This window comes from Crinia signifera, chromosome 11 (genome assembly GCF_055691185.1).
Source record: "Crinia signifera chromosome 11, ASM5569118v1, whole genome shotgun sequence".
Classification (NCBI taxonomy): domain Eukaryota; kingdom Metazoa; phylum Chordata; class Amphibia; order Anura; family Myobatrachidae; genus Crinia; species Crinia signifera.
In genome coordinates, this window is record NC_139227.1 from 52,376,931 (window position 1) to 52,394,447 (window position 17,517).

A 17,517-nucleotide genomic window follows, 5' to 3' on the forward strand; every position below is an offset into this window, starting at 1 on the left:
TTTTCTATTTTTTACACCGCTATCAGCTCGATGCTCACCGCCCAGGGGCATCGAGGACAGCACCAGGCTTCAGCCTGGTCAGGTAAGTCCTGGAGGGGGCGGATCCCTTTATTGGGGGGGTCCCCACTCCCCCAGGGCCCCTGGCCAGGCTGACTGGTCGGTAGGGTTAATGCTTTGGCCGGGGGGACTTGCATAAAAAGTCTCCCCCCGGCTGTGGCATTACCCTGCTGGCTGGTTTTGCCTGGGGCTGGTTCTTAAAATACGGGGGACCCCTAGTCATTTTGTCCCCCGTATTTTGGGAACCAGCCCCAGAGCAGGAGCCTGGGGCTGGTTGTTAAAAATCAGGGAACCCCTATTTGTCGGGTTCCCTGATTTTTAATTACCGGCTCCAGCCTCTGTCAGCCTGGTGCTGGTTTCGGCTGTGGGGGGGACCCCACGCCGGTTTTTTTTTTTATTATTTATTTAATTTTTTTTTTACACCTTGCAGCCTGCACGGATCTGACTGATCCGTGCAGACTGCCTACAAATAATTCGTATTAGCAGCCGTATATACGGCTGCTAATACGAATTCCTACGACATCGGAGGGTTACAAAGCAGTCGTATATGACTGCTTTGTAACTGATCCTCCGGAACACGACTTTGCATACGACTTAAACAGTCGTATGCAGTCGTAGGGAAAATACCAATACGAAAAACTAGGTTTTTCATATTGGTAAATTTCCCCCTATATTTCAGACCTTCAGTCCTGAGATAATGAGAGAGAAAATATGTGCTTAAAAAATAATTACAAAAAAAAAAAAAACCCGTGATTTGTAATTCCATCATACAAATTCGTGTGAAGGGTGCAAAAATGAGAGGAGGAGAAAGAAAAAAAAGAAAAAATTAGGAAAAATAAATAATAAAATAAAAATGTAAAAAAAATAAAAAATGAAAAAAATAAATAAAATAAAAATAAGTTTAGTGCTAAAGGACATTTTTAATCTATGCTTATTTATACATTATTTCTATAATTCTTTCTATGTCTACATTGTGTTAGTGCTAATTTCTGCTGATGGGGGAAGTGGAATAAATTAAATAAACTTCTTTTTTATGGTTTTTTGGTTCACTTTGGCTACTCATTAAATAATAATTATCCTTAGCACTTTATAGTACAACTGATAGCTTAACATTTGTTATGGGGTACTACATCCTTTTCTCTTTTCTTTTGCTTCTCCCTCCTTAATATGTTCAATTGTCCCTTTGTGCTTCTGGCCCAACCTTGGACCATTCTGGCCGTGGAGCTGTTTTATCCATCATCTTTTCTAATGACCCTGGAGAGGAAAGCTCAACTGTGGTTATATCAAGTCCCAACCGTTTTAAGGTGTCATGGCCCTCTTCAGGGTTTCTCACTGTCTGTTTATTCCTATTATGTGTAAACTGAAGCGAGAATGGGAAACCCCATTTAGAGGGAATCTTCTGGTTATGTAGGCTCCTGGTGATCTCTCCCATTTCCCTTCTTTTCCTTAATGTCAAGGGAGCTAAATCTTGAAAAATCAATAGGGTCGAGTCTCTGTATATGATTGAAGTGGTTTTCCTGCTTGCCTCCAATATCTTTGGTTTCATATGCGAATAATGCATTTTCAATATGACATCTCTTGGAGGTTGATCTTGAAGTGGTTTCGCTCTTAAAGCTCTGTGTGCTCTATCCAACAGAAATTGATCCTCTGGGTACTCTGGAAGTAATTGATGGAACAGGCCGGTTAAATAGATAACTAACGCTTGAGTATCAATTAATTCAGGGATGTTTCGTATTCGTAAGTTATCTCTTCTTGATCTATTTTCAAGATCTTCTATATGGTCTTGCATGCCTTCCATTTCTGTTCTTAAATCTGTCATCTCTTGAGACATTACTTCATTGTAGTTACAGATATCGTCAGTTTTGTGTTCTAAAGTGTCTATGTGGGATCCCAGGGATGAAATTTCTGTTTTCAATTCTTGTATCGCTGCGCGGAGTTCCACTTTAAATGATGTTGTTATTCTTTCGATTAATGATTCATATGGATCTATATCAGTTACATTAGACAATATACTTCTAGACGGTGATTGAGTCTGGTTTAAGGCTGTTACTGGCGATTGTGGTTGCTGATTCGATTGTTTACCTCTCTTTACAAAAAAGGCTGATGCTCTTGTGATTGGTTTTTACGGTTTCTGTTAGACATTTTTTGTTCTTTTTTTTTCCTTTTTCTCTCTTTTCCTCCTCTTTTCTCTTCCACCCTTTTCCTTTATTCTCCTCCTTTCCTTTTTTTTTCTTCTTTTCTTTTTCCCTTTTAACCTTTCCCTTTAAAACCTGTAGTCTTCCCAAAAGGTTTCGAATCTCCAGCAAGCCACTGTTAGTTCAGCTTTCCCACCTCCCTCTCTCCCCTCTTCCTCTCCTCTTGACCGTCTATATTGTCATATATTTTTGTTCTGAGGTTTTATCTTTATGTGTAGGGCCCTTCACCCCTTGTTAATTCGTTTTGACCCCCATCTGGCCTTTCTTCAGCACCGAGCTGAATCCATTGTCTGCATCTCTAAATCTGCGTAGTATGGCCTGGTGGGGGTTATACGCTATCTTGTATCTTTAATAAGTAGGGTATTCCCCCTTTTCTGAGGGGTCATTTTGCCCCTTGTCTCCTTAATAGGAGGTATCTGAGGATACAGTTGTGTACAGGGGTCCCCGGATTTCCCCCTGACCACACGTATATATCTCTTTTTAACTCCTATTATGTTCTGGGCTGTATTATATACCAAGGCAGCAGGTTATGTGTACTGTTTAAGCCTCCGTTCCTGGGGCTGCCAAACGTGGCCCCCAGTACTGTGTGCCCTGTTCTTTTTCCAGGCTCTTTTTATATCTGGCCAGTGCTAGGTCACCGGGGCCGTTGATTTCCAGTGCCTTTTATTTTCAGAGTGTGTGCCAAAAACAAGGTTTTTTTTTTTTTTTTATAAAGTTCTTTAATGGGGAACTTCCCCACTCACCCACTCCAGCCTGAAGGCACCGTTTCCAGGGTCCCGGCTTTCTGCTGATGACGTCCCTTCTCTATCAGCAGTAACACACTTGCTGCCTCCTCTCTGCTTCAGAGTCCGGGCACGCAGCTCCGTACACTTCCACCCACTCACTATTGCCGGTCAGCTTTGGCAGCCTGTGTTCTCCTAGTCTCCTCAACTTGCATCGCTCGAGAAGCGGGCGCCCGGCTCCGAGGTCCTCGCAGAACTGCTATGGGGGTCCGGCTGCTGCTTCTTTTACTCTCCCCCTGCCTTCTTCTGCACGCTCCAGCCGAAGTCTGTGCACCGTGCCGTCGCGGGGATACCGCGTCGCTGGCCGGGACAAGTCAATCAGCGTGGCGGTGGTGGCACGGGCGGATCTCCTGAGCCCGGGTGTCCGTCCCGGCTGCAACCCGCAAGGACAGACAAGTCTGTCCCCCGGCTCCGCTGCCGAGACACCACCCAGCACCCGCAATGCAGATAAAGGTCCCGGTATATGCCTCTTCTCCTGGAGCTTCTGATCCGGCAGGAGGGTATTAAAGAAGCCGCTCGAGGTTAGTTTGCACGAGGCTTCAGCAGGAGATCCTTCACCCTGCGACCTATTCAGACGCTGATTCGGCCACTTCCCCCTGTCACCTGTACCCCTACCATGCACCCAGCCACCTCCCCGACAACACTAGCCCTAAGCTGAAGAAGCGGCTGTTAATACATCGCCCCGGCCGCTAATTGCTGGGGGGGGGATTACCAAGCGTTCCTCAGCAGGCTGTCCCTAGAGCACGTTATAAAAAAAACGTAATCCCCCCAGTTAACCAACATTAAATGCAGATATGCACTTAACATTAGTTGATACTTCTGCCCTATAGCAACGCTCCTGCTCCCCACTTAGCAGACATTTCAAATGTGGTCACTGCCGGACATTAGAGATAGAAAAAGGAAAGGTGAAAAAGAGTAGAGATGGGGTGGGGGGGGGGGGGGGGGAGAGGGGAGGGGAGGGGGGGGAGAGGGGAGGGGAGGGGGGGGGGAGAGGGGAGGGGAGAGGGGAGGGGAGGGGAGGGGGGGGGGAGGCGAAGGCAAGTCTTGCTCCAGCATCAGCCTTCCATGCACTGGCTTTTACAGTTCTGCAAAGGCATGCTCTCATGCTTTCCAGCACTGGCAGCCCATGCTCACCTGTAATAGCACCAGCTGCCAGCATGGGGAGCAGTAGAGAACTGGTGGCAGGTAGCATCGGGAGCAGCAGTACTCCGACAGCAGGCCCCCGGGTGCAGCAGCGGATGACCCAGGGAGGAGAGTTCAGACAGCAGTGTTGGGTGGTCCAGGGAGCAGGAGTGCTCCGGCAGAGAGACCTAGGGAGCAGAGCTCTGGCAGCAGTGGTTGGCCCAGGGAGGAGAGCTCCAGCAGGCCCTGGGGAGCAGCGTGGGTGTCCGGCTCTGGGGGGGGGGGGGGGGGGGACGACTTATCAGTTTTCCTTATACACCAACTGCAGCAGAGCGCGAGGCGTCCCTGGGGACCCACTCAGTTTAGGGGTAAAATCTTGCGAACTCTGAACCTATTACATTTGGCTCCCTGTCTCGCCTTTCCTTCCAAGACTCTCACACTCTTGCTCCCATCTTTCCCTCTCTCCCTCATTGACATTCTCTCTGCTCGCACTCCTCCCTTTATCTTGATATTCCCCTTTCGCATTTCTTTTTCTTGAAGCCCCCTCTCCCTCTTTCTAGCTCCTCTCAATTTTTTGCTCTTTCCCAGACACCCTTTTTGTCTATCAAACCACTTACTCTTTCTTCTGCCCCACCCAAGAGGCATTGTAGTGACTGTAGAGGGGGTAGATCAAAAGCAGACTATGTAATGGACCCATAAATAGTGGAGTGGGGTCCCAACTTTATAAAGTGAGGGGTACCTGGGACCCACACATTTTTGCACCTAGCAAGATCACTGGTTGTGTAAGAGGCGTTACGGTGTTTGGCATAATGTGTACGGGGTATAATGTGTAAGGGGCATTACTTTGTGTGTGGCATATTGTTTAAGGGTCATTAATAATAATAAACTAATGGGGGAGCATGAATCAGGAATGGAAATATAGAGCTATGGATTGTTTGGATAACCCCCAAACCGGTTTCTTGCCTAGGGCCCCATTGAGCCTAAATCCGGCTCTGAATCCTTCCCTCCTTCCCAATTGCTCTCACAATCAAAGGCATGTCCCTCAAAGCCTGCACATCCTACCTGCTATAGCATGTATTTGACCCTAAATTGTGGCCTGGCAACTTATTTTAAAAAGAAACTTAGGGTCACCGGGGACAAGCTCTTCTGACCCTGACATGAGCTGGCAATGGCGGGCAGAGGGAGGGAGACATGCAGGAGCGGTTAGGGAGATGGGGAGCAGCGGAGCCAGGCAGATGGTGACAGACTGTCACCTCAATCCATTTCACCTTGTCCCTCTTTACATTGCCACATCCCATCGCCCTCTTCAAATCACCACTCCTCTCCCCCCCATCTTCTTGCTCTTTCTCGATCTCTAGTTCCTTTTTCTCTAGCCTATGCTCTCTCTCTCCAACACTCCGTCACCCTCTCACCCCTTCTGTCCATCCTCTTTTTCTCGCCCCCTGCTCGCCGCTCTCTCCCTCTCTGACAGGCTCTCTCTTCCCCCTCTCTACCTGGTGCAGCCTCTCTCCCTAAAAAACACTTACTCCATCTTTAACCATCAATTGTGCACTGAAAATCTTTATTGAATTCTACTTTTTGTATAAAAAAAAAGACTAATAAAAATTATTGTATGGACTTCGTTTTTATACATCATTTGAAATAACAGTTAAAGGAGGGTTGAAAAGATCACGTAACCCCACAAAGTGCCCAGGCCAGGCGCCACCACTAGGCAACTTTAGGCATTTGTCTGGGGCGCTGCCAACTTGAGGGCGGCACTTGGGCACTGGACCCCCCCTGGATCAAGGTAAGCAGTGCAACTCTCCCCCGCCCCCTGCTACCCCCATGGATTAACACAGCTGCCCTCGCCGCATCACCTGCCAGCCCCTTCCCCCGTGGAGCGATGCATTGCCAGCCCCTTCCCTCCCATGGAGCAATGCGGCAGCTGCAACACACACACACACCCGCGCGCGATCGCATAACACCCCCCTGTGGAGCGACATGGCAGCGGCTGCATCACCCCCTCCTGGGCCACTCCGGTGCCTTGCACCGTCCCTGAAGGTGCCATCCCACAACTGACAGATATCTGATTCAAACCTCTGGGTATAGGCACACTTGGATTTATACCATTCTTATTTAGAAATATATATATATATCTGTGAAGTGACCCATTTACAACTTTTAAGTAATTTATTGTGCCACCTAAACCAATCAGTTACACAATTTGTGTCCCATAGTTCCTTTTGTATCCGTCCCCTATTCTGCCTCCTTGTGCCTCTAAAATCCAAGTCTGACCTGATTACCCTGGCAGCTCCTCATGGCACTGGATGTGCCATTTTTTACATGTAATAAATCCCTGGAAGCTGCAGGGGGAGGTTTTTTTAATTTCATTCATCCGCCTGGCTCTTAGTGCCCCCCCTCCCCCTACATTGGATTTGATACATCGCGGGTGCTGAGAAGCACCCTCGATGTGCCGCTGATGGCTGCACGTAAGATTTATCTTATGTGCAGCGCGTATGCTCTCCAGCTCTGATCTGAACGCACAGGGGAACCACGCATTGGATCAGATGTCATTCACATGCAATTTGGGCCGATTTCACATGATTTCTTGGCCTGATTCGCAAGATTCGAGTGAAATCGGGCCCAAATCACATAGGGTATGGGGGCCTTGAATGTGCCCTGTTATGACTATCTGTTCCTCTTCTGCTTCTCAGAGCCTTTGTCTGTGCCCCTTCTACCTAAATATGCCAATATATGTGTCCTTTCTGCCAGTTTTCCTTTCCGTATCCTCTCCTCCTGTTTTTTTGTACTATCCTGTCTTTATTTCACTCCCTCTCTTCATGTTCCATCCCTTGCCCCCACCACTTGTATGCAACCTCACCTGTTTCAGTAGCACCCACAGCTTGTTCAATTCCCTGTGGTGCTTCAGTCAGTGCATCCCAATTGCCCGCTATTCAGTGTCCCACTGGTTCCCCATGAGTACAGCTGATACGCTTCTCCTCATCTGTGCTAACCAAGCTAGTCACATAACCGGTTCCTGCCATGGATCCACACTTGCTGGCAGTGGCACCCGGCGGTAACTAACCTTCCTCCCACCCCCTGACACCACTGGCCCAAGAGATCCAACTATGCCCATAAGCTCTCCACCTAGAGGAGTGTGGCTGATAGCTTCACCCCGCACTTCACTTCTGCAAGTCTGATGTATTCACATTAGATAAGAAAACACGGTTTGTGCGTGGGGGTGTCGGACATTTATGGCGTGCCTGGGCACACAACACACCCTCCCTTTGCCCACTAGGATTTAGCCTAGCTATGTCTAAATGGGCTACAAAATTGTGGTCTAAAGGACCTGGTTCTTTACGCAAGTGTCTTGTAAAATGTGATGTCCTTTTGCCCACTTGGATTTAGCCTACTTATATAAAATGGTCTGGAATCAAGTGGCCTAAAGGACCTGGTCCTTCACACCAGATGCTCATAAAATATCAGGTCCCTTTGCCCACTTGGATTTAGCTTACTTATATAAAATGGGCTATGATCAAGTGGCCTAAAGGACCTGGTCCTTTACACCAGATGCTCATAAAATATCAGGTCCCTTTGCCCACTTGGATTTAGCCGACTTATATAAAATGGGCTATATTCAAGTGGCCTAAAGGACCTTGTTCTTGAAGTGAGTCTTTTAGACCACTGGGAAATAGCCTAATTTTATTGAATAGGCTAAATCAAAGTGGATAGAGGGACCGGTCCTTTATCCCACAAAGAAATAGCCTAACTTTAATGAATGGGCTAAAGCAAAGTGGATAGAGGGACCAGGTCCTTTATCCCACTAAGAAATAGCCTAGTTTTGTTGAGTAGGCTAAATCAGTGTGAATAGAAGGACCTGCCCTTTAGCCCACTAGGAAATAGCCTATTTGTATTGAGTGGGCTAAATCATAGTGCATGGAGGGACAAGGTCCTTTAGCCCAATATAAAATAGACTGAACCCAGCAGCAGCAGGGATACGCCAGTCCTCTGCGGCGGCGTCACGGTCGCCATGGTAACCCCGCAGTCACCTGATTTCCGCTTTCCCTGGATGTTTTCGGCCTGGCGTCATTTCCGGTTCCGGCTGAGTGACAGGCCCCGGAATCCGCCGAAACCTCGGTGATACCGGGACCGGGAGATGAGATGACAACGTCAACCCTGCAGGTAACGGGAGGGCGGGGTCGTAGTCGAGGGTATTGATTCTATAGACCGGTGCTGGGGATGCTGGTCACCGGCTATCAGCCCAGATGGCAGGGTGAGATAAGGGCGGTCAGATGCCCGGGCAGGGGGACAGAGGGTAGGTCAGATGCCTGGACCAGTGAGTTAGATGCCCGGGGGGGGGGGGGGGGGGGGGGAGATTCCTGGCTAGGTGATGGGGGGGGGGGGTGGTAGGTGCCCGGGCAGGTGGAGAGAGGGGGGACAGATTTCCGTCCCGGGGTCGGGAGGAGGGTCAAGGGGGGTCAGATGCCCATGCAGGAGGAGAGAGGATGTGACAGGTGCCCGGGGGGGTGGGGGGACAGGTGACCAGGCAGGTGGAGAGAGGGGGTGAGTTGCCTGGCTAGGTGACATGGGGGGGGGGGGGGGGGGCAGGTGGAGAGAGGGGGGACAGATTTCCGGGTAGGGAGGAGGGTCAAGGGGGGTGATATGCCCGTGCATTGGGAGAGAGGGTGGGTCAGATGCCCGTGCAGGGGGAGAGAGGAGGATGTAACAGGTGCCCAGGCAGGGGGGGAGAGGGGCTGTGAGATGCCTGGACAGGGGGAGAGAAGGGTGGTGAGTTGCCCGGGCAGGGGGCGAGAGGGGGGACAGATTTCCGGATAGGGGGTGAGATACCAGGCCAGGGGTAGAGAGATGGGTCAAATGCCCAGCCAGGCAGTAATATGACACGGAGGGGATATGAGTGACCAGTTGTTAGTAAATGACGTGGCCCTAACCCAGGAGGCAGAGGGTAAGAGCCCATGTACATGGCAGGAGGGCAGCAACACAAACTGATGGATTATCCATGGATAAGAAACTAAGGGTATGGCGTTTTATAAAATGTGAAGATGGGTCTCCTGGAGTTGTCAGAGACAGAGTGGGTGTGGTTTAGTAAAGTGGTAGGGTCTGTAATGGTAGAAGTATGGCAGGAGAACTATAGTTGGCAATGATTCCTATAGCTGGAAGAAAGGTGCAAGCGAGAGAAATGTGATTGGCCATGGTGCAAGGAGAGAGTAGTGTAAGGACCAGGGAAGGTGGGAGTCTGGGCAAGGGTGATTATACAGGGTGAGGGGATGGGCACAGAGGCTTGGTCCATGCCAGCCAATAGTGCATACAGTCTGAGTGGAGGGCGCTATGACTGGGGATTGGGCATCTGTTTGTCCTCTCTTTAAGAGATTTGCTATACCAGACATCAGGTTCTGTAATTCATTGTACCATAGAGACTATAGAGCGCCCCTCCCACTATATTGTGCTTATCTATTGTATTGTATTACTGTTACGGCAAGATGTAGCAAATCTTGGAGAGAGATAAAGTAGCAGCCAAACAGCCCATGTAATTTTACAGGCTGAGTTTGACAAATGATAGCCAGGAGCTGATTGGCTGATACTTTCTCTCCAAGGCGTAGTACATAGACCCCTTTATCTCCCTTCCCTAGTGTTTATGCCCTAATAAGTCCATTTATCTTCTGGTTTCCTGTTGAGTTGAATCTGGTGATCTCACAGTGATTGCATACCTCCCAGCATGACACTCTCCAGGAGGGACACAATGCTCTGCTCCTGGACTTTCCTCTTAATGCATGATTAGCTTCATCTGTGTTGATCAGGTTAATTGCTAAGAAAGGTTTCACCACAGGTGATGGCAATCCTACATTAAGAGGGAAGTACAGGAGCAGAGCAATGTGTCCCTCCTGGAGAGGGTCATGTTGGGAGATTGGGTTTCACCCATACATCTAGGTAAAGGCGTGCAGTATGTCATGTGATTGTGTTGCTTTGTGCCGTGACTCAGATGCTGCTCATCAGTAGGAGTCATGTGCTAATGTGACAGCACAGGTGTGATTATAGAGATCTATAGATACTAGAGCAGTGGTAGCCAACTCCAGTTCTCGAGAGCTACCAACAGTTCACATTTTCCAACTTAGTTGCTGCACAGGTGCACTCATTACTCACTAACACTCATTTTAAAAGATCCACAGGTGGAGCTAATTACTTCACTTGTGATTCTGTGAGGAGATCTGGAAAACAATAACTGTTGGTAGCTCTCGAGGACTGGAGTTTGCTACCCCTGTACTAGAGGGTGACACTGATCATGTAGCTGTCTCCCGCCATGTATTGGTGGTAATTATAATTAAGTTTTCAAACATTTGGAAACACACACGGTGCAACCCCCCCCCCCATATCACTTACACATGCACAGTGCACCCCCCATCATGTATGCACAGCCCCCCATCACTTACAGCAATAGTGACACAACAATAGTGACACAGACTTTGTGAATCCTTTATGTTGTATATGTCACAAAAAATTTGTATTCCCCCTACAAGGGGAAAAAGGAAAGGTGGCACTTCGACTTGAGCTGGGTCATTGGCAGCTGCTAGAGGATGACAGGTTAGTCAGACCTGAACTAGATAAATACCAAAAAAATAGAAAAAGCAGCGCTGACTTGTATTAATTAAGATCAATAAAAATCAAATGAAAATTGGACTGATTGAACATTCAAATAAATACATTTTATTTAATACAATGAATGATCGTTTAGGGGAATGCTTGTATTTGATGCAAGTTGGCCTCACATGAGGAGTGGGGGGGGGGGAAAGGGGGAGGGCTGTCCTATTATGCCTCGAATCGGGACCAAATAAAGTGCAAATGCAAGGAATAAATGTTACCGTCCACCTGTTAGTCGAAGACTGTGGTGTGTCTTGTTCCTCCCAGGGACTCAAGGCCTGAATAAGCTGAGTCACGATCTAAGAGTAGGGGAGTACACCCAAGGGCTGCAGTTAAAGATGGTGGTACAGGGATCCTTTAGTGCAAATGGCAGGGTCCAAATACTGTTCAGATGGTGTGGTCCAAAGGATGTTTCGAGGCTGGTCCAGATCAGTCCATAAAATGTGAGTGGGCAAGGCACCTGACACATTTCACCGTCTCAGCGGCTTTATCAAAGGTGTGTGTGAGGAAAGAGAAACTGCAAGGAGCATGAAAGGTGCAGGGTGCCAGGAATTACACTAATACTGAATAGAAGCCCTATACAAACATTATTAGTATCCGTATAACTGTCATTGCTGTACATGGTATATAGCTGGCAGAGGACACTGACCCACGCAGTATTTATTCTCTATCGCAGAAAGCCATCGATCTGGTGACCAAGGCCACGGAGGAGGACAAGAACAAGAACTATGAAGAGGCTCTGAGGTTGTACCAGCACGCCGTGGAGTATTTCCTGCATGCCATTAAGTGTAAGTCCCTGGGCCACACTGGGTGATACAGATACAAGTAAGGTGCTGTGTGGGGGGAGAGCTCACAGAGGGTTTCATAGCATGGCAGGTGTAACGGAATGTACAGCTACACTGCCTAGCCGACAGGGTACCAACCTGGATGAGAAGGGATGTAGTTATTCATGTGATGCCAGACTGGGTGCAAAGTGGTGCCAGGCTATGGGAAATTAGAGGCTACATATGGGATAGCAGGCTGGGGGCGAGGAGAAGCAGGCATACACTGGGTGGTCAGGCTGGGCGTGAGGAGAAGCAGGCATACACTGGGTGGTCAGGCTGGGTGTGAGGAGAAGCAGGCATACACTGGGTGCCAGGCTGGGCGTGAGGAGAAGCAGGCATACACTGGGTGGTCAGGCTGGGTGTGAGGAGAAGCAGGCATACACTGGGTGCCAGGCTGGGGGGTGAGGAGAAACAGGCATACACTGGGGGTCCAGGCTGGGGGTGAGGGGAAGCAGGCATACACTGGGTGCCAGGCTGGAGGTGAGGAGAAGCAGGCACACATGGGGTGCCAGGTTGGGGGTAAGGAGAAACAGGGTGCAAGGAGAAGCTGCCATACATGGGGCATGCTGGCGACATGAGTGAGAAGTTACTGGGTAGGTTAACATCTTCCAACTTTTCTTTGTGACCACAGATGAAGCGCATAGTGACAAGGCCAAGGAGAGCATCCGAGCCAAGTGCATGCAGTACCTGGACCGAGCAGAGAAACTTAAGGATTATCTGAAAACAAAGGACAAGCAGAGCAAGAAACCTGTAAAGGAGTCACAGAATGAGAAGGGGTCAGATGCTCTGCATACTGCATGGGGGATGGGGACCCTCTGACAGGAGATAGACCTTACAGGACAGGCTCCCTAATCTGCTTTTACCTTAGAGAATTCACTAGGGGTTATATCAGCAATGTTTCGTATGTGAGAGACCCTGTACTGCAGCATTATAGCCTCCCTTAGTGATGCCTCGTGTTTTAGGAGTTTTTATATAATCGTGGCTCCTCTGTGTCTCCGCCGGCCTATGGGGACTCGGTAGTCTACTTCCTGTGCCCCTGGGGACTCCATAGCCTACTTCCTGTGCCCTTGGGGACTCCATAGCCTACTTCCTGTGCCCCTGGGGACTCTATAGCCTACTTCCAGTGCCCCTGGGGACTCTATAGCCTACTTTCTGTGCCTATGGGCATCTATAGTGTACTTCCTGTGCCTATAGCTGCCCCCGAAAACTAAACTGAATTCTCATTATAGAAAACTGTTTGGAATGAAATTAGTAGGTGTGTGTGTGTGTGTGTGTGTGTGTTTCTATAGATCTAATCTGTTATCTCTAGCAGTACTGTATACAGAATCTGATGGCCAATCATTGTAACATTTTCTATCTCTTTAGAAGTGACAGTGATAGTGAAGGTGAAAATCCAGAGAAAAAGAAGCTACAGGAACAACTGATGGGTATGTGTGTTGGGGCAGGACACTGGATGGGGGTGTGATGGAGTGTAGAGGTTTCTGGGGTTGGGGCAGGACACTGGCTGGGAGTTGTGTGAGGAAGGAGGTGGGGCAGTCTGTGCGTGCGAGGAAGAGTGGGGGTATCCGGGTGTGAGGAGAAGATGGGGGGGGGGGGGGGGTGGATCTGGATGTGAGAGGAAGATGGGGGGGGGGTGGGGTTGGATCTGGGTGTGAGGGGGATCTGGGTGTGAGGGGAAGATGGGGGTGATCTGGGTGTGAGAAGATGATGGGGGGGGGATCTGGGTGTGTATGAAACGAGTTGGGTTACTGAGATGACCGGTGTATTGTATTGGAAGCATTCCAATGCCCGCATACCCCTGTTATAATCCTGCACACTGTGGCTTCTCACTATTACTCCCTGTATACGGCTGCAGGTGCCATCGTCATGGAGAAGCCTAACGTCCGGTGGAATGATGTGGCTGGGCTGGAAGGAGCAAAGGAAGCCCTGAAAGAGGCCGTGATTTTGCCCATTAAATTCCCCCATCTATTTACAGGTCTGTATTATCTCATATTGCAGAATGCCTTCCTCTGGTGTAGGGCCCGGTTCTCTCCACGTGCCCCAGTACCCCTGATATGCCAATACATCAGTGGGCAAAGTACCACGGGGCACTGGGATGGCTGCAGATGTCAGAGGCTATCTCTTCTTACAACACTGAGTAATGTGAGATCTGATCGGTGCAAATAAGGTCCAATCAGGAGCCAGCTTTTTGTGTGTTTGGCAGGGGCTCCGGAGATGGAGCCACTGGGTGTCTCTGAACATAGCAACACCTCTATCTGCCTGATTTGTAAGATTTCCCAGGAAAGAGATTTCTGCCGGGGTGGGGTGGGGGGTATGAATTGGTTTGCCTGGGAGTCAAAACACCATTTGATCAGGTAATGCAACGTCTTCGGTTTCTGGTTGGGATCAAAAGCCTCATCTTGTCTGCGTCCTTCCACCTCGCCCATGAGCATTCCTCCTGTTATCCTCCATCTATGCACACTGGCGTATTCTCCCCTCCTCTCCCCAGGAAAGCGCACCCCCTGGCGTGGCATCTTGCTCTTTGGACCTCCGGGAACAGGAAAATCCTATCTGGCCAAAGCTGTAGCAACCGAAGCCAATAACTCTACGTTCTTCTCTGTGTCCTCCTCGGATCTGATGTCCAAATGGCTGGGAGAGAGTGAGAAGTGAGTGGACAGAGGGTGATGCTTGAAATACAGACCCCAATGTTTGCTGCGCACATCCTGTCAGTCGCTCTTGTTTTTTACAGGCTGGTGAAAAACCTGTTTGAGCTGGCAAGACAGCACAAACCTTCCATCATATTCATTGATGAGGTGGACTCGCTGTGCGGCTCTCGGAATGAGAATGAGAGTGAGGCGGCACGGAGGATTAAGACTGAGTTCCTGGTGCAGATGCAGGGTAAGGCGTACTACTGGCCCCATGGCTTTCCTTATGATACATGGGTACTATTCTTCATATTTTCTGTGATTCTCCAAATATCCTCTTATTACATGTTTCTGGTCAATAAAATGAGCATGAACAGAAATGTTGTACATTCCGTTCTATAAGGTCACGGACTGCTGTTGTTTTTCAGGTGTTGGCAATAACAACGATGGGATCTTAGTTTTGGGAGCTACCAATATACCGTGGGTGCTGGACTCAGCCATCCGAAGGAGGTAAGACTAGTGACTGCTGCCCATGTCTAACACCCCTGTGTTCCTCATGTTGAGCGCAGCTAGCATATACTGACCAGTACAGTCATTGGCTCCAGTAGGAGAGGCCAGGCTGCGTACTCTCCGGAGCCCTATGAGCAGACAGCATACAGTATGCTGACCAGTACAGTCATTGACTCCGGTAGGAGAGGCCATGCTGCCAACTCTCCAGAGCCCTACTAGCGAACAGCATATACTGAGCAGTAGTCATTGGCTCCAGTAGGAAAAGATAGGCTGCGTATTATCTGGAGCCCTACTAGCGGGCAGCATATACTGACCAGTACAGTCATTGGCTCCAGTAGGGGAGGCCAGGCTGCATACTCTCTGGAGCCCTACTAGCGAACAGCGTATACTGAGCAGTAGTCATTGGCTCCAGTAGGAAAAGCTAGGCTGCGTATTATCTGGAGCCCTACTAGCAGGCAGCATATACTGACCAGTACAGTCATTGGCTCCAGTAGGAGAGACCAGGCTGCATATTCTCTGGAGCCCTACTAGCGGACAGCGTATACTGACCAGTACAGACATTGGCTCCAGTATTAGAGACCAGGCTGCGTACTATACTGAGCCCTACTAGCGGATAACAATGAATAAATCCTTCCTACAGAGTGGCATCTGAATTGCAGGTTTGAGAAGCGGATATACATCCCACTTCCAGAGGAAGCGGCCCGGGCCCAGATGTTCAGGCTACATTTAGGAAATACACCCCACAGCCTGAGCGACGCAAACATACGCGAGCTGGCTAACAAGACCGATGGTTACTCAGGAGCTGACATCAGTGTCATCGTGAGGGATGCACTAATGCAGCCCGTGCGCAAAGTGCAATCAGCCACACACTTCAAGAAGGTAAGGTCCCAGAGGACGGGGCATAGTGAGTGGAGGAGGGCATAGAGTGCCGGGAGAGGTCCATCCTCATGTGCTTATTTTTCCCTGTTAGGTACGAGGTCCTTCCCGCACCAACCCTGGGGTTACAGTAGATGACCTCCTATCGCCGTGTTCTCCTGGAGAACCTGGGGCTATTGAGATGACCTGGATGGAGGTTCCCAGTGATAAGCTGCTGGAGCCCGTCATCTGTATGGTGAGTAGTGCCCATAGACCAACCCCAGCGTAATGGACCCGAAGCTAATGCCCGTTTTTATCACTTCTCATCCTCTTTCCTCCCTTAGTCGGATATGTTGAGGTCCCAGGCTACCACCCGGCCCACAGTCAATGCAGACGACCTCTGGAAAGTGAAGAAATTTTCAGAGGACTTTGGGCAGGAAGGATGAGGTGCCGCGGGCACCGTGAAGGGAGGGGGGCATTGTGTTTGCTTGCTTATATTTAAGTGCCCCTACTTGTAACATCGCAGGAATCTGCAGGCTCTGGCCACCCTCTCCTATATTCAGGACTCTTACCCTCCCCTGGGCCCCTGCACCACAGGGGAGGCTCCATCCACCTTCTGTCTCTGAGGTTTACATTCATTTGCCATCAGTCACTGACCCCCAATGTGACTGCCTCCCCCCTACCCAGCAATCTGCAGGAAACTCCTCCTCCTTGCCTGACTTACAGTGACAACTGACTTCTAATTGGCTGTAAATTCCCATTTCCCATCTCCCTCTGTCCTCCCTGGAGGTGTAGCCCTTTTCCTGCCCGTATCTGATGTGTGCATTACTGGGGATGAGTGTTCAGCTATGTAAATATATCCTCATGTTCTATGTCTGATTGTCGTTATTAAATAAAACTGACGGTTATTGCCACCTGGTCGGAACATGGAGAGATAATCTGCAGATTAAACAGCTTGGACCATGTGTCAAAAGAAGGGACCACACCTGTTTCCATGCCAGGTATAGGGTGTTCCCCTCATGTTACTAGGATAGATCGCTGTAGATTACCAGCCACGCCGTGCTCCCCTCACATTACCTGGATAGATCGCAGTAGATTCCCACCCATGCCGTGCTCCCCTTGCGTTACCAGGATAGATCGCAGTAGCTGCCCACCTACGCTGTGCTCCCCTCCCGTTACTAGGATAGAACGCAGTAGATTACCACCCACGCTGTGCTCCCCTTGCGTTACCAGGATAGATCGCAGTAGCTGCCCACCCACGCCGTGCTCCCCTCACGTTACTAGGATAGATTGCAGTAGATTACCACCCGTGCTTCCCTGACGTTACCAGGATAGATAGGTCACAGTAGATTCCCTCCTTTGCCGTGCTTCCCCGTTACCAGGACAGATCGTAGTAGATTCCATCCTGTGCCATGCTTCCCCGATGTTACCAGGATAGATCGCAGTAGATTCCCGCCTGTTCCATATTTTTCTGTCATTACCAGGATAGATCACAGTAGATCCCCCCCCCCCCCCCATGCCATGCTTCCCTGATGATACCAGAATAGATTGCAGTAGATTTCATCCTGTGCCATGCTTCTCTGACTATACCGGAATAGATCACCATATATTAATTTTAAAAGTCCCACTGGGGAAGCTAACTATGTCATTTGTGCGTTGTTGAACCTGCGCTGTTTGGGCTCCCTGAGAACTGGTGCTAGGAGACAAGGATGTGCGGACCGCTCCCATTGCCTGGTGGGTACGGAGTGTACGTAGTCAAATTTGGGGCACAGCAGCGCTGATAGAATAACACTTATGTGGGATTATCTGTGAATTACATAACACATGATTGATAAAATTAAATATGAACAATTAAATTTAAAATTAAAGACACTCTCCTGCTTGGACCTTTATACTGCTCGCTGGCTAGTTGTAT

General features: G+C 49.3%; 1 protein-coding gene across 1 annotated transcript; it reads left to right on the plus strand.

Annotated features, from left to right (window-relative positions):
* Positions 1-8,164: 8,164 nt before the first annotated feature.
* Positions 8,165-16,516, plus strand: VPS4A (vacuolar protein sorting 4 homolog A). The gene is made up of 11 exons (XM_083165241.1): positions 8,165-8,317; positions 11,466-11,577; positions 12,245-12,389; positions 12,979-13,040; positions 13,469-13,588; positions 14,102-14,258; positions 14,342-14,490; positions 14,666-14,747; positions 15,407-15,626; positions 15,718-15,858; positions 15,947-16,516. Exons 1-11 carry the CDS (start codon positions 8,297-8,299, stop codon positions 16,046-16,048), a joined length of 1,311 nt encoding a protein of 436 aa, XP_083021367.1. The 5' UTR covers positions 8,165-8,296; the 3' UTR covers positions 16,049-16,516.
* The last annotated feature ends 1,001 nt before the right edge of the window (positions 16,517-17,517 follow it).

Bases quoted from the DNA above. Each gene is read 5' to 3' on its own strand.
- VPS4A (XM_083165241.1), top strand. From the start codon at position 8,297: ATGACAACGTCAACCCTGCAG. The intron at 14,748-15,406 runs GTAAGACTAGTG...TCTGAATTGCAG, and splicing joins GACTCAGCCATCCGAAGGAG to GTTTGAGAAGCGGATATACA. The intron at 15,859-15,946 runs GTGAGTAGTGCC...TTCCTCCCTTAG, and splicing joins TGGAGCCCGTCATCTGTATG to TCGGATATGTTGAGGTCCCA.